The 16,345-nt window shown below is 39.9% G+C and overlaps 2 protein-coding genes across 3 annotated transcripts in view; both read left to right on the top strand.

Annotated features, from left to right (window-relative positions):
- LOC103478349 (protein lifeguard 1) overlaps positions 1-16,345 on the top strand; it is a 30,443-nt gene that overhangs the window by 3,394 nt on the left and 10,704 nt on the right. The window contains exon 1 of one of the 2 annotated variants that reach the window (XM_017309427.1): positions 7,098-7,150. The exons of the other annotated variant lie outside the window; for it this stretch is intronic. The gene's annotated coding sequence lies outside the window, so the exon portion shown is untranslated. Of the gene's footprint in view, positions 1-7,097; positions 7,151-16,345 lie in introns of those variants that run through there. 2 annotated transcript variants of the gene reach the window in all.
- LOC103478351 (uncharacterized) lies at positions 11,174-13,054 on the top strand. Its single transcript, XM_008432114.1, has one exon. The coding sequence runs from the start codon at positions 11,313-11,315 to the stop codon at positions 12,300-12,302; it is 990 nt and encodes a 329-aa protein (XP_008430336.1). The 5' UTR covers positions 11,174-11,312; the 3' UTR covers positions 12,303-13,054.

Raw genomic sequence — 16,345 nt, 5'->3', positions numbered from 1 at the left:
CAGGTGGTGTTTTTCTACATACTTTGTCTTTTTACTCATGTTAGACTCACCTTGAATGTTTAGAAAACTCCATGTTTGTGTTTGTGACGGCAGGACAGAGAAACCTATCAGGGAAATGCTCCTCGGCAACCAGCTGAGCATGTAGATAACAACGAATTGTTGTCATGACCCCAAGATGTCAATCTTTGCAGCAATCCTCTTACAGTTTTGAGGGAGTTTTTAATCTTCTTTACTCTTCTGGTCACTACTGTGTAGCTGTAAGATGAGTGTGTGTCCTCATCCAACCAACGACAAAAAGAAATGCCTCTTACCCTGCTAAATCTACACCGTATAGTAAAAATGGTTCATTGTAACAGTAAGTTGTTTTTCCACCATTAGCACTGCTGCAACATTAACACGAGCATGATTGACAGCATTAAAACACTCTTCCTGGCTCTGATGGGCTGATTGAGACCAAGTTTTGTATTTCTGCAGGTGGCAGTAGGATCACAGGGAGGAGGCAGAGGAGCTTGATTATTTCACAGATTATCAGGATCTTTCTAAAAGCTACATAATGCAGCTTTAAAGAAATTACTCAGTTATATATTTTTATCAAGGGTAGCAAAAACTATTTTACCGATAATTATGTTAAGTATTTTTTAAATATCTTTTAACCCACTGAATACACGTACTGATCATAAATGCTGCATTTTTCAAATATTCTTCATGGGAAGTTTGCTAATGCAATACAAAACATTTTTTTTAATTTGTGTTGTGTTTTATTTTTACATTTCTAATGTTAAAAAAGATGACGAACATCCTGGTTTGATGTCATTGAACGTCAGATGAAGCATGTCTTTTATACTCCATAGTTGTGGGAAAGAAACAACAACACTGAACACTGATCAGAATATTCATATTGCATCATTCTGGCAGACACAGAGGAGACAGGAGGGCTGCATTTATGAGCCATGAATTAATATGTGACATTTAATCTTGTCAATGAAAAGTTTGAGCTTAATGTACAACCTCTCGGTAAAGCAGCGCGGCATGAATCATCGGACAGTGACATTTTGGATCTGTTATCAGGCATGCTCTGCAGACACTGCAACTCATTTTACCATAAAATTGAAGAGCAGGGAAAAGTGTGCAACAAATGATGCTATCTAAGCATATGACTGAGCACATTTGTCCCGTGTGGAATAATTACACGGTCCTCTGTTGACACTAATGTACCACATTGTTGCCTGCGGCGACTTTTAAGAGAGGACAGCTTAACTTGTCTGTTAAACAGACTAGTGAGAAAACTCCTGGCTTTTCGCAGCAGGGATTTGTGTCAACTAAGTGGAAAAACTAAGCTTGGATTTTGTTTTTTGTCTTTATGTTGGTTTATTTTCTCCTCCTTTAGCTCAGGCGGAACATTTTGGTCACTAAGCGTGAACCTAAATACGTCTCTGTGGGAGGAAGGATGCTACATGCTCGGTGTGTGAGTAGCTGGTAAGGGGGCAATTTCTGTGTCAAGGATGACTGGCTGGGTGCACAAATAAGGTCAAAAGCAGAAAAAAAATAATCTGGCTCCATCTAGGATTCAGTGCCATTTTGGCAAACAAGAGAGAGTTTTAAGCAAATGATCCAAATTACAAACCTTGCCGCTTTTTGTTTGTGCCACATACGAGCTGATTCATTCAACATGTTCATGCAGTGTATTGCACAGAAATGTTTATAGGGAAATAGTTGGGGTTTTTTTCTAAGATTTCACAGAGAATTTGATGAATGATCCAAACTGCTACTATAATCTGCAGCACTTTCTGTATGCCTGTTTTTTTTTTTTTTTCTTTTTAGACTGGAGAAGCTGCATGACAAAATGTTTCTTCCTACTATATAAATAAAGACACAACATATTGAGCCAGAAAAGACTTTTACAAGCACAAGGACTGAGAATTATATTACTTTGGAAAAACTCCATATAAGATGGGGGAATAATGTGGCCAAATAATATTATATTCTAATATTACTTTGTAATCCTTTTCAATTACACTATATTGGCAGAAGAGAGTTGAAAATGTATGCATTTTTTTTTTTTTATCTTTTAAAGATGTGCAGAAACTTTCCAGCCTTGAAAGCATCATTTTAGTTGGCTAACAGATCAGTATATTACTGGAAAATTATGGTAGCATTGTTAAAAAAAATAGGTGTTGATGACTTCAAAACTTTTTCAAAACACTGAAATTTTTATAAGAATAGTAATTGCTTATGCTGTTTCTGTTAGTTGGCATGGCAACTTCTACAGTGAAAATTTGCATCAAATTACAGGGTCTTGCAAAGTTTTTATTACTCTTAGACCTTTCAGTATCTTGTTATAATAAATTTATTTTATTGGAATTGTATGTTCAACACACAAAAATAGATGATAATTGTGAAGACAAAAAAAAAAATTGGTTCTGTTTTTACTTTTTTTTTCTTACATGGACCTGTTTGACAAGAGTTTCACATGTTGTTTTGCACTGCCTATTTTCTGTGCCCTTTACCCTGTTACACAATAAATAAAATCTGGGGCAATGCCTCACAGCAGTCATTAGTAAGAATGTAGTCTGCCTGTGTGTAACTTAAACTCTGTATAAACCTGGTTTTTCTGCCAAAGCCCCAGCAGTGAGCCAGAGAACATTAGTCAGCATCACAACAGCTAAGGAACACAGAGACCGGTCACAGATAAAGTTGAGGAGAAGTTTTATGCAGGATCGGGCCATGAAACAACATCCAGCTCTTTGACCGTCTCACTTAGCATTGCTTCAAGTGTGAGATCATGATGTTCTCTTAAGAGCAAAATGCCAAAACAGAAATGAATGACAAAATGTTCTTTTTTTTTCCTGCTGTTCTCGTCTCAAACCCACTGAATGTGTTTTTCAAGCCTATTTTCTGACATTCGCTCAGATATCAACAATGCACTTTGTTATTTTTTCTTAAAACCTAATTGATGAGAATTTTCCCCACTTTGAACTTTTTAATGTTTAAGCTATTAAGAAGGCAGAACAGGCATTCTTAATAGCCCAAAGTGGGCATATCTGGATTGAAAATGGGTTGATATTCCACCCGCATCTGAAAATTGCCAAACTGCAAGTCATCTGCCTGAGATGACAGGTGGGGCAAGGAGTGCTTTAAAGAGAAAACCACCCAAAGAAGCTGTGGGTGGTTCATATTCTCAGGTTTGAGAATATGTTCACAGCACAACTATAAGATATGTGCTTCATAAATCCGATATTCATTGAAGACTTTGTCGAAAGAAGTCCTCTGTGTAGTCCGTCGTAAACGCCGTCAGAAACAAAAGTGTGGAAAAGCACTTTTGTCAGATCAGACCAAAGATGATATTTTTGGCCTCCATGCAAAAATGCTTAGTGTGGAAAATAACCAACACTCCACATCACAATGGATCCCACTATCACCTTGATAGAACATAGTGGTAGCAGCACAGACCGGGAGGATGGTTTTCTTCAGCACAGATGAAGAACATGAATGGACTGAAATATAAAGCAGTTCTGCAAGAAAAGCTGTCAGAGATAGAAAATGACGTTCACCTTTGAACCAAGACAACGATCTTTACTGAAAGACTGACTGACACCGGCATGGTTTTACATCAAACCATTATTGTATCAATTAAAGCAGTCCAGTCAAAGTCCAAAGTTAGATAAAATGGAAGATCGTTTTCTTTGACTTCACAATAATGCAGATTAGCTGTTGGTCTAACATGAAATCTTAATAAAGTAAAATGACATCGGTGGCAGAACTATGAATAAAAGGTTAAAAATAAAATTAGTTCAAAGGTTTTCAATTCTTTGCAAGACACTTTCTTGCCTCAAGCAGTTTTTTTTTTCAGAAAAGGAGCTGTCACCTCAAATTTTTGCCACTTGTCTGTGTTTTCACAAACCACAAAAATGATTTCAAATAATCCTGATGTCTTCTTAATCCCATGAGTTCTCCTGTGCCAAAACTCATCTGTGTCCTCCACTCTTTTACTTCTTAAGGCCTTAATGAGCTCTTTAGATCTTTGTTTGATGACACCACCACAGAGCAACAGCAGGGACGACTCCAGAACAGAAAGTCAGATGTTTAAATGAGACGAGATCTGTGTTTTAATTTCAAATGACGGTCACTTCCACAAGTTACAAAGTGTTTTAGTTTTTTTTTAAGGAGTTTACTTGTAGTAAATATGTTTTAAAATCTTATTGTTTCTATTTTGCCCCTTTTAAGTTTCAATATCACTTTGGAGCTCACTAAAAGGTTGTTTCTGCAACCATAACTGCTTCAGTTATGCTGAAGCATATCTGCAGGCGCAGATGGAAGTTGAATGTGATCTTTAGTTGAACCGGTCCTCCTCCTCCTCTGGTCTGCTGCAGACCAGTATTTCTCTTTGACCTGTTTGTTTAATAATCTTTTATTTTATTTTATTTTATTTTCGTCCCCTGTTGGGGTACTGCACTCTAATTCAACACCATAATTCTTCCCATGCTCAGATTTTCACAAATTTGGCTGCTTAAAGCGAACATGTGCGAGGCCTCCTCTGGTAGCTCTTAGGTGCATCAAAAACTTTTTGATGCACTGCTTTGGAAAAAAAAAAAGAAAAAAGAATCCTTTCCCAATGGAATTAATGAGCAGTCGGTGCAAAATGATTCGGACACTTTGCAGAGCTGCCAGCTGGTGATCTGTAAAGTCTCTTCATCTGTTCTGCTCTCCATTAGTCTGTCGGTTCGAGGACTAGATTATTCAGGATGTCTTGACAACTACTGACTAGGCTACCATGGAATTTTCTGTGGATATTTAGCTTAAAAATAAGTGGTTTTAATGACTACTTCACCATATGTCATCCTGAGCCTGCCATTCTATTAATTTAGAGAGCTGGTTTCTTGTTGACCACTTCAGAAATTGGAGGCTTTACATGAACATTACTGTGGAAATTTAATTCAGTAAAATTATCCGGTTATTTGATATTTTTTGCCCCTTTTTTCTTTGTGCTGGTCATGTGTATTATAGATGATTTAGGAACAATTTCTGTGTTAAACATTTTGAATGGTTTTAAAGTATTTTGAGGGGCTAAGTAATATGAAATTTCAAGTAAAACTACCAGACCTGGTGTGCACCATTATGACCCTCAGCAGCCACTTTGTGTGAACAAATTGGAAAATCCTAGCCTGCTTTGATGAGTCTCAATTTCAGCTGTGCCATTCAGATTGCAGCGCCACAAATCTAGAGTAAAGAACGTGAAAACATAGATCCATCAACAAGTCAGGTCATTGTGGGGTGAAGACACATTTTGGGGCTCCTCAGTATTGTCTAAATGCCACATCCTAGCTCAGTGTTGTTCCTGGCCATGTCCATTTCTGTATAAGCACAGTGTGATCTCCTCCTGATGGCTACTTCCCCACATAATACTACCCCACATCAAAAAGCTGCACAGTTTTTTTTAACATAAAAAATAATTTAAAATACTTCAGCAGCTTTCCGGTTAAGAAATCTAAGTGAAATAAAGCAACATTTGAAGACGAATCAGCAGCAATTGTGTGATGCTCCAGAGTTAATGTGGACCAAAATATCAGAGGACCCATTAGCTTCTAACACATCTTATAAAGGTTTAAGGCAGTTCTTAAGGAACTTGATGGTCAAACTCTGAACTTGCAAGATGTGCCTGACATTTTTTAAGTATATTTTTCTTTTTTTCTTTTTTGGTTCTAACCAAAGAAATAAACAGGTAAATCTTTTTTTCTCCTTAGTTTTCTTACAGTAACAATTGTATAAATGGTTTCCACACAACTGTACGCCTGTGTCTCCTGTTTGAGGGACATGCTGACATTTTACCACCATATAGTGGCAACAGCACTTCTTCCTGTCAGTCGTGGGAGTGGAGAAAGGCCACTGTCAGTTATCGTTCTGTCGTGATTATGACTTATGGGAAATCCATTTTCACAGTTTGAAGAAACTCTAGCGGGCAGAGAAAAGAACCAAACTCGAATCTTATCTGCCCATTTATGGACAAAGAGCTTCGGACTGCAAATGGCTGAACGGCCTCTTCACAGATGAGACGTCCATCTGTCATTGGCCTACTGACCACCTCTCACTGAGACTTCATTTTCTTTGCAGTAGTTCTAAATTACCTTGGCTCTTCCACTTTTGATCTTCTGCCACATTAGTGAAAAACGACTATTACCATCCAATCTCAGTTATGAGGACACTTAAAGACAATAATGTTTTTTTTTTTTTTTTCCTGTGGCCATTTTTAATTCCTGCAAAGTGGAATTAGTGTAGGAATTAGCAGAAATGTCGAAAAAACAAAATGTCACAGCTGCAGTCTTTCCATTAAATAGGAAATGCAATTAAAATCAAATGTGAGCGAGTTTGTTCACACAAAATCATCCTCCCACCATTTTCTGCCTTCTTATTTGCCTTTTCCGCCTGTAGTAAAATGATTGCATTGTTTGTTCCACAACTTGTGTGATGCGAAAAAAGTGTTTCCATTGCAGGTTTGTGAAAAACATAAATTTCAATACAGCCGAAAAGCCACCACATACTAACTACCTCAACGTGTTATAGCCTCTTCAGTTCTGTGTTATTAAAAAGATTTCTCTCCAGAAATCACTAGAAATCTGATCTCAAACCGAGGAAGCAAATAATAATAAATGTAAGGCAGTGCAACACAGCTGTGTGGGCTGTGCCCATGTTGACCCTTTTAGCTTCCCGCTATGGTCATGCAAATGTCAGAACAAGACCATTAGTGCGTCAGCATGATGATTAATATTCCTTTTTTCAACATACGAATGTCACTCTTTGTTTGCTGAGTACCTGGAGAACCGATGACAGTAGGATGCACCAGTGGAAGAAAGGAACCCGTCACAGGATGTTGTTTTGACGCGCGCTACATTTACAGTTCCTCCCCGGAGGTTACAAACTCTCTCTGCTGGATGATGCACCTTGCTACACAGTCTGAAACTATGTGTGTGAGGTGGATCTGAGCGCCTTTGACTTGGTTGCTAAATTCCTTCGACTTCAGTCTGATGGAGTGTGTTGGAAAACAAGTCCAGTCCACGGAGATCCCACTTCGCATCTCTAGTACTGAAAGGAAGTGCTCGGAACATCACAGTGCCCGACACCGTCTGAGGTCTTGGCGCACTTCAAACCTCGACAGGTCTGTTATGTTTTGGCAGCGCGAGGGTGGTCCGCGTGGCATCTCTTACATCCTTTAATGTTGCTATTGACTGTTGGATTTAATATCATTAGCTGCCATTCACACGGTAACAAACACAAGTAATTTGATCATTGTTTGGTGTGTCTGCTGCATAAAAATGGAGCATAAGTAAGGGGAAGAATTATACTTGATGACAATTGGGCTCGACCCGCAGGGATTTCACAAAGCTCCAGCCTGTATTTGACTTGGCAGCATGTTCTCGGCTTGTCACACTCTGCAATGGCTTTGAAGAAACTTTCCCCCCACCCTTTTTGTAGCATGACACTCCATTCCACTCTGAGTCAGAACAAACATCCCTCAGCAGCTCAGCATCCTGACGTGGTTGGAAAAGCAAGCAGTCACAATCGGTTCAGATGGTCAGATTAGGAGTTCATAGACTTTAATTATCAGGCTGATGCTGTGCTGTTGCAAATTGCAAACTGTCTCAACAAGGAAGCAAAAATCTGAATAATGCCAGTGGAAACGAGCGGAAAAGTTCTTCAATTAAGTTGGTGTTATTCCAGTTTAATTATCATCTTCGATTATCCACCCAAACAACAGATAAAGTGGGGACCAGATGTCCATAATGTCCTAAATCCTTGATCAACAGTCTTAGATGTTTCTGTGTGGTGACTCAGAGTGACTGAAACAAGGAAAGTCATATTTATTTGCATTCTCATTGCTGGAGTTGATGTTGTTTTGGTGGAATAAACAAGAAGTTTGAAAGTTCTCAACATCCGTTAGGTTAATTTGATGCAGGTGGCGCTCTGCCGGCATTTCAAATAGGGAAATAAATGGAACGGTGAAGAAAGTTCATCTAGTTACAGACTGTGAATTTAAAATATTTCATATTTTGCTTGAATGACTTTATTTCATTTGTTTATGTGTTTCCATTTTTGCATTTCTTTTTTTTTTTTTGTAAATGTATTTCATGCTTTTTACGCTGAGGATGTTCTGACATTGAAGGTATTAAGTTATTGGAAGTTTTTCGGCCCATTCTTCAGGCTTGAAACAAACTCTCCATGTTGTATTCAAATTAATTGAGAGGGTACTAATGAAACAGCATGCAGTCACAGATGTGTTAGTCATGTTGCCCATATGGTGTAGAAGATTAGCGTAATATATTCACCTTATTCCTGCATATTCAGATCATCCCTCCCAATATTTGAAGGAAAACTGTTATGACGTTTTTACCCCTTTTAAGATGGAAAACTTGATGTAACAGACCATTTTTATTTATTTATTTTTTTATGTTATTTGGTTGGTGAAAGTTATCCAGGGGGTGCCCCCACAGCAGTCGGCCACGCAGCTCCTCCACCATTTCCAGCCTTCTAGTGTCTTCCAAAATCCATCAGAGGTTATCATAATCTCAACTGAGATCAGAATAAAAACTCTTACATCGAAGTTACTGGACCTGAATATAAATGTACTTTTCCTGGAGCAACAGAGGCCACTATGGGTATCTGCTCAGCCATTCCTGAAAACTGAGCACTGCTTAACATGCTGTCAAAGGCATCTGTGTGTCGGCAAATGTAGTTGTCACAGTCACTAACCCAAACTCCTAGTACCTTTACTAACACCCGGTACACTCAGTACCAAATACTTAAAACTTGTCAACTGTGAAGTTACAACAACTTTTTAAGTCCTGAAAATTTCGGATCGCAAGTCAGTTTGTAACCTTCTTTTCTGGCCTGCCTTTGTATTATATCCCACACCTGTAACCAGGAGTATATATCAAACAAAAAAAGACAAGACAGACAAAGCTAAAATAGAGAACATTTCTCCTTGATACCATTTGGAAGAAAATTGAACTCAAAGTCTATTTAAACTTCAGTGCTGCATACCATCCAGAGTTTTATTTTATTATTCACCTAGAGGATTGTGATACTCTGTCAGTCTGGAAGTATAAAGCTGAAAAATCAAGCAAAGGTGATGTGACACTGCTCATTACTCATTTACCAGCTGCTGCTTAACCGAGCTCCGTGTAGCTGCTCCGACTCATCGGCATGGGCGACGCGGCGGTCGGATAACGACTCGTGTCTGAACTTCAGCTGCTTCTTTCCTTTACTCCTCGGTGTTCTAGAGACATCCAGATGTCCATGTTTAACCAACAGGGCCTCGACGACGTACCTCCTTTTTATTCGTTGAGCTCAGGAACAGATCGGACTGCGCGCACAGTCAGTACAACCTCGCACAGCTGCTGCGTGTAGTCGTCGACACCCATTAAAAAACGAATGTCACAGCCAGAATCATAACAAGCCAAAGCTTTGTCATTGCTACGGTCGCGGTGACAGCTGTGTCACTCCCCCCCAAGCCTGCAGTCATGATCACAGCTACAGCCTGTCCCAGCTGCGGTCAGGGATGGAGCTCCTCTTGTTTCCATCTACCTACACTGAAGACATCCTCCTGAGACTCTCGTCTGAGACTATCGCTGTAATAACCAGCAAGATTATATGAATACAAACAAACGCAGGTTAATCTTTAGGCCTAAATGAATAATTATGATTGGAGTAAACAGAAAGCATATGGCAACGTTAGAGAGATATAGATTGTCCGTCTTGTTGGCCTAACTCCAAACAACTTAAGTTTCAGTTTCAGACATTTTTCCTGCGTTTGTTTTGATGTTTATAAGCATCGACGTTTTGTGTAGCTTTGAGGGATTTTTCTTTTGCTGCCGTATGTATTATCTGGTGCACTAAAGAAGAGGATCGATCATTTTCAGTGTTGCCGTTTCTGACATGTCACCTGCACTCAGATATCTGAAGGCACCAAATGCCATTTGCTTGATAAATTCAGTACATTTTATTGCAGTGTTTTCAAGGTCAGTATTTTCATCCCTGAGCTTGTTTTGAATGTGATTCACGAGAGAAATAAGAAAAGAGAAGTGTCTCGCCCAAGCTCTGTCAGCTCGTCTTTCAAAACAAGCCCCCACTCCCCTTTTGGAACTTTCTGAAAACTTCTTCCTGCCTTCGCAGAATATTCAAGATCAAAATTTAAACCTTCCAAGAAACATAACTGCTGGAAATTTCAATTTCTCGAATCTGTAGCAGCCCGAGTCCAAACCCGGAGTCGATTATTAGAGCTGACAGCATCCACTAGAACATAAAGGCCCGTCCGTGCCTTCCATCACTCTGGCGGCAACAGAACATATTAATGTGATGTTTAAATGAGCGTCATGATGCTTTTTCTGCTACAGCTTGTGACAGCAATCTTAATATGTCAGACAGAGCCTCGGTTTCATCGCGGCACAAGTCGGCACTGAATCCTGTCACTTTAATGGATGGGCATGCTCTGTGAGTGGGAGTTAAATTTTCAAGGACCAGCTGTTTGGAAGAATTGAACAGATATGAAGCAAATAACAGGTTAAGTCAAATGTTCTCGGTTTCCTTTTGCAGCAGCTACTGTTTCTGTGTGGCTGTTGTTTATTTGCTTTAGCATTTTGATTTACCTGGACAGCATCAGCTTTTCTACTCATCTCTTTTTATAGTCCCACTGTAATTGACTCTGTGTTATTCACAGTGTGAGGGATTTGCCCCCTCCCTAACAGGTGCTGTTTTTGTGTTTTATAAATTCTAATTTATTTGTGTAAATGTATTGTTTTGGGAAGTACTTTGATTTATTTACTTGTTTTAATCCTCTTCTCTCTTTGAGGTCACCTGGTCATGTGTTGCCATGGAAGCGCGCCCATGAGCAGTGCTGACAAGGACCTGGTGATACCAATCAGCCTCATTGGGAAAATCCATTTTCTGAGAGGGAGGAGAGATGTATTTTGAATTTTGTTTGGGCCCAGATAGTTTTTGTTTGAGTTAATTGTAACTGTAGACATTGTTTAGGAATAGTTTAGTGCAAATGTTTGTTTGTTTCTGTCTGAAAATGTGAATGTCTCCACCCCTCCAATAGTCCTGGTGGGAGCCAATCATTTAAAAGCCAGATGGTTCAGGTGAAAGGAAGATTCTTGTTGTGACCTGATATGCCATGAACTGAACTGAACTGAACTAAAGAAAAAAGAAAAGTATTGAGTACTCTACCACTGCTGGCTCCGGTCTGTTTTTCTCTTGGGTCGCAAACCAACACTTGGTGTCAGAAGTGGGATGCGACGCTGATGTGCAGATAACTGCTAATTATGGGTCCAAAGCAGCAGACAAAAGGCTCTAAAGCTGCAGAATCGGCTCCAGTGGAGGAAGCAGAGCAGGATGGAGCTACAGGTCAGCAGACTTGGCAGTTCAGTGATGAAACAGCATCKGTGGACATGAAGAACATTGCTGCCATGCTGGAAAAATGTCTTCAGTTCCAGAGTGACTTTGTTGACAGATGGGATAAAGAAGAGGATAAGCAAGAAAGGAGATGGCACCAGATGCAGGTTGAAGTTAACAATCTGAGAGATGACTTGGAGAAGAAGCAGAAAACTGAAATTTGTTCTCATTCAGGCTCCTCTTCAGAAGATGATTTAGAGCCAGCTTCTCGGCATAAATCTAGAGGCGAGCCAAAACAAAGAGTCTGGACTCAATCTGATATTCCAAAGTTTGAGGAGGGAGAGGACATTGAACAGTATCTGACAACCTTTGAAAGGTTAGCAACGGCATACCAATGGCCTGAGAGGGACTGGGCAGTAAGGTTGGTACCTCATCTCACCGGCAGAGCCCGAGCAGCGTATGTGGCTATGGCTGCAGAGGATTCCTGTGACTATGGTGAAGTAAAAGCAGCCATCTTGACAAAGTATGAAATTAATGAAGAAGTGTACCGACAACGCTTTAGAGAGCCAGAGGTCCGTGTGAATGAAACCCCCCGAGAGTTCTACAACCGTCTGAAAGACCTTTACTTGAAGTGGATACAGCCTCAGAAGAGAAGAAAGGATGAGATTGGGGAGATCCTGATCCTGGAGCAGTTCTATAATTCTCTGTCACCAGAGCTGAGAGTATGGGTCAAAGAGAGGAGCCCAGCATCGGCACAAGAAGCAGCAGAACTGGTTGAAAACTTCCTGGCTGCAAGACGGGGACCAAAAACCTTCCGATACAACCTTCAACAAAAGTCCAGCTTAATGCAGAGTAAGTCTGTGGGGTTTGGTTTGGGTGGTGGTCCAAGTCAGATGGCAGGGGCGAGAATTCACCCTTGAGACTGACCATCGTGCACTAAAATGGTTGGAGGCCATGAAAGACACAAACAGTCGCATCACACGATGGTTCCTGTCTCTTCAACCTTACCGGTTCAAGATAGGTTACATTCCAGGAAAGGAGAATACAGTTGCAGACTTCTTGTCTCGCTGTGGTCACAGCGAGTCTCCTGAAGGGGAGGGAAGTGTGAGGGATTTGCCCCCTCCCTAACAGGTGCTGTTTTTGTGTTTTATAAATTCTAATTTATTTGTGTAAATGTATTGTTTTGGGAAGTACTTTGATTTATTTACTTGTTTTAATCCTCTTCTCTCTTTGAGGTCACCTGGTCATGTGTTGCCATGGAAGCGCGCCCATGAGCAGTGCTGACAAGGACCTGGTGATACCAATCAGCCTCATTGGGAAAATCCATTTTCTGAGAGGGAGGAGAGATGTATTTTGAATTTTGTTTGGGCCCAGATAGTTTTTGTTTGAGTTAATTGTAACTGTAGACATTGTTTAGGAATAGTTTAGTGCAAATGTTTGTTTGTTTCTGTCTGAAAATGTGAATGTCTCCACCCCTCCAATTAGTCCTGGTGGGAGCCAATCATTTAAAAGCCAGATGGTTCAGGTGAAAGGAAGTTTTTTTGCTCTTCTTGTTGTGGCCTGATATGCCATGCTGTATACTGAACTGAACTGAACTGAACTAAAGAAAAAAGAAAAGTATTGAGTACTCTACCACTGCTGGCTCCGGTCTGTTTTTCTCTTGGGTCGCAAACCAACACACAGTATATGTTCATATTTGTAGCTTGCAGACAGCCCCTCTGCTTGTGTCAACTCAGCTTTTGACTCGCACACAAATTTTCTCGTACAATCCTCATTATTTAACTTTTTATCCACAATTTTCTATCTTCTGGCATTTTTTGATTACATGGTGTATAGTCCCCTTGAGCAAATCTATAACAGTCTTAATTTTTCACCGTTTAAATACTGAAGGGTTGGGCCAAAAATGTATTGGACCAGTATTTCCTTTCATGTACTGAAGTTGAAGGTCAGCCAAGTTGCTGTGATTCCAAAAAGTTTGTTGTCAGAAGCGCTCTCAGTTTGAATCTATCTACATTTACATTGTTAGGGGTGAGACTGCAATGGGATTCCTTAAAAGTGTTTTCTGTGAGTTTTTTGGTTTCAAACTGATCAGATGTCAGTATTGACAAAATGCATGCAAAAGTATAAACTTTTTCATATTTTGCCACATTACAACAGCAACTCTAAGTATATTTGATCATGTTTTTAGGTAAAAGACTAACACAAAGTAGAGCATAACAGTGATACGATGTGAGGCTGCGCTCAGCCTCCTTTACTCTGACAATCATGAATACAGTACAGAAGAAACGGGTGCTGACAGAAGTCCCCTAATAAGTAATGATTTACTACTAATTTGTGTTATGCAAATAAACTTCACTTGACTTAATTAGAAAACCACTTCTGTGTAAATTACAGTTGTTCTCTGAAGACTTTGGAGGTTTGTTAGACAACATTACCTAACAAACAGCATCAGGGGCAAAAAGAAAGGCAACGTTGAAAGAAAGACACAGTTACAAGCCATCAAAGATGTGAAAGAAATTGCTCTGACCAGATGACCGAGATGTAGCTTTTCGGCTTTATGCATGCAGAAACATAGTAGAAAATAACTAACATTGCAAATCACCCCGACTCAGTTGTGAATTTTGCTATGGGCTATATGGGCAGTTGCCCAGAGCGGCCTTAAAAAGGGGTGTAGGAGAGCACTTAAGAACCAGTAAATAAATATATCTTATCTGTTAGTTGTGCCCCGAACAATTTTGCTACTACTTGCATGCATGTGCAGTGGAGAACGTTTCCCTTGCCTAGATTGCCTGGTTTCTGTTTGGAAAAAATGAAGTAATTGCTTACCTTTTAGTTATTTTAGGGGTAGCAGAAAGAGGGGCTTGCCACATTTCTTTTGAACAGGTTAGTTTATTGGAGTTGTTTGGGATACTGTGTAAATCTGACTTTTTGAGCTTTATATCGTGGTATGATGTTATTCCCTTATCAAAAAGAAAAGGGGAAAAAAAACACACAAAAAAACTGATGTGTTGCTTCGAAGGATGTTTGAAAAATCCTTGAATCTCCTGTGGCAACCATTCGGGGTGCCTGGCCAAACATGGAAAAACAGCATTCAGCTTCTGTGCACCACAAATTTGGAACAAACGTGCAGAAAATGGCAAAACATTAAAAAGTTCTTTTAAATCTGGGTTTTTAGAACCCACATGCTTAGAGTTGCCTCTGATTCGTAGTAACTGGAACATTGATCAACATATTTGTGCATTTGCTTGATGATTTTTACAATGGCATTTGACAAAAGCCACTGAGCTGCCCTGTGGTTGAAACGAGTGCTTGTACAAAAGCTCTGCCTATTTTCACGTCGTTCCTTAATGTGGTTGGAATACGTTCGTAAAAACACTGTGATTTCCTTCTTGAGTAATTTTCAAAGACAAATTGATGTGAGGGATGAAAATGAACAACTCTTACTGAATGCTGTCTATGTTGGCACAATTAATGATAATTCAATAAGCATTTTGTGAAATATGTTTAAGTGAAGTTTGTCTAGAATTATATATTCTCTATAGACCAAGCTAATGTCAACGTTGTATCCAATGAGGATAGATTCTTTTTAAGTTCAGTGTTCATTGCCACCATGTAATATATTCAGTTTAAAAAAAAATCGATAAGAAGCATTTATTCACTTAATCATGCCCATTTGTTAAACTACAGCTGTGTCTTTTGTGTTATACTCATTTGCTTAACAAGATAATGTAACTTTTCTGTTTCTAAAAAACAGTACTGTGCTAATTTGGCTTCCATTGAGAGTGATTTTACTTTTTGCTTGAACTCAAAAAAAAAGAAAAAAAAAAGACTTTCCTCACACTAGAGCCGAGGACGTCGGGCGTAAATTAGCGCAGAATGCCACGTAATTTACAGTAACACACTGTACAGCATGAGCCTTCGCTGAACTTTCTCATCAGCAATACATCCTGGAGAAATTCTACATTAGCAGCTCCAGAAGGGCTGTAAATTAGAAATGAAGGGGCGTCTTGTAGCACGGATCCGCGGACCGGCGCTAGGGCTCTCTGAGGTCACACAAACCACACTTTCAATTCTTCAAATAAATCCTTCTGTGGGCAGGCTGGCCAGGAAGCAGTTATTCACAGCGGCATGCGAAAGCAGAAAGAGAGACTCTCATGATGGCTACATCTCTTCTTCTCCGATGACACTGTAACACTCCGCTCTGCCAGTCCCAGAAGCCCCAAAGAGCATCACAGCAGACAAAACAGGACTGTCACCACACGTTAGAGATACAACTCAGTATTTCTATCATCCTTTCTCCATCTTTTTTTTCTCTCTCTTTTTTTTTTTGCTTCTTTCCTTTCCTTTACATGTAGGCAGGTAGCCTGATGGATGGCTGGACAGACCATATCTCTCTGTTCATCACACATTATGCTTCATGAGCCCCGCATTTCTCTGGTTTGGACAGCTCCGAGGCAATCTGATCCATTTCAAATTTGGCCTCCCACTGATTGGTATGTCAACACAGGCTTGATTTCAACTGCCTGCTCAAATGTGACTGTGTTTGTTGTGCCGCCCATTCAAATCCAGCCGAGATCTGACGCAGAGGTGGGCGTGGGGCTCATCAGATTTGAGCAGGCATTGTAAATCCGGCCTGTGTTGACTGACACACCAATCAGCCGCGAACAGAGCCGAGAGCCTGTGTTTGTGGCGCAAAACGCTGTCTGTGCCTTCAAAATATGACGTCTTCATTTTGTTCTCGCTTTATCTTATTTATTTATTTATCGCTTTGTGAACACAGGAAACGATGTGATTTGTTCTTGTATTTTTTTGTTATTTATTTATTTTTTTTACTTTGGCAACGCTTTGAAAAGAGCACGAATATCACACGTTGGCGACTGAAATGAAGGATTTGATCCGGCAGATAAGATGAAGAGGCAGCCGGGTTTTAAGAGAGCTCTCTGGAGGATTTGGAGTTGTTGGG

Source organism: Poecilia reticulata, linkage group LG16 (genome assembly GCF_000633615.1).
Source record: "Poecilia reticulata strain Guanapo linkage group LG16, Guppy_female_1.0+MT, whole genome shotgun sequence".
NCBI classification, from domain to species: Eukaryota; Metazoa; Chordata; class Actinopteri; order Cyprinodontiformes; family Poeciliidae; genus Poecilia; species Poecilia reticulata.
Note: the sequence above shows the minus strand (reverse complement) of the source record. Positions and strands in the feature narration are given on the sequence as shown.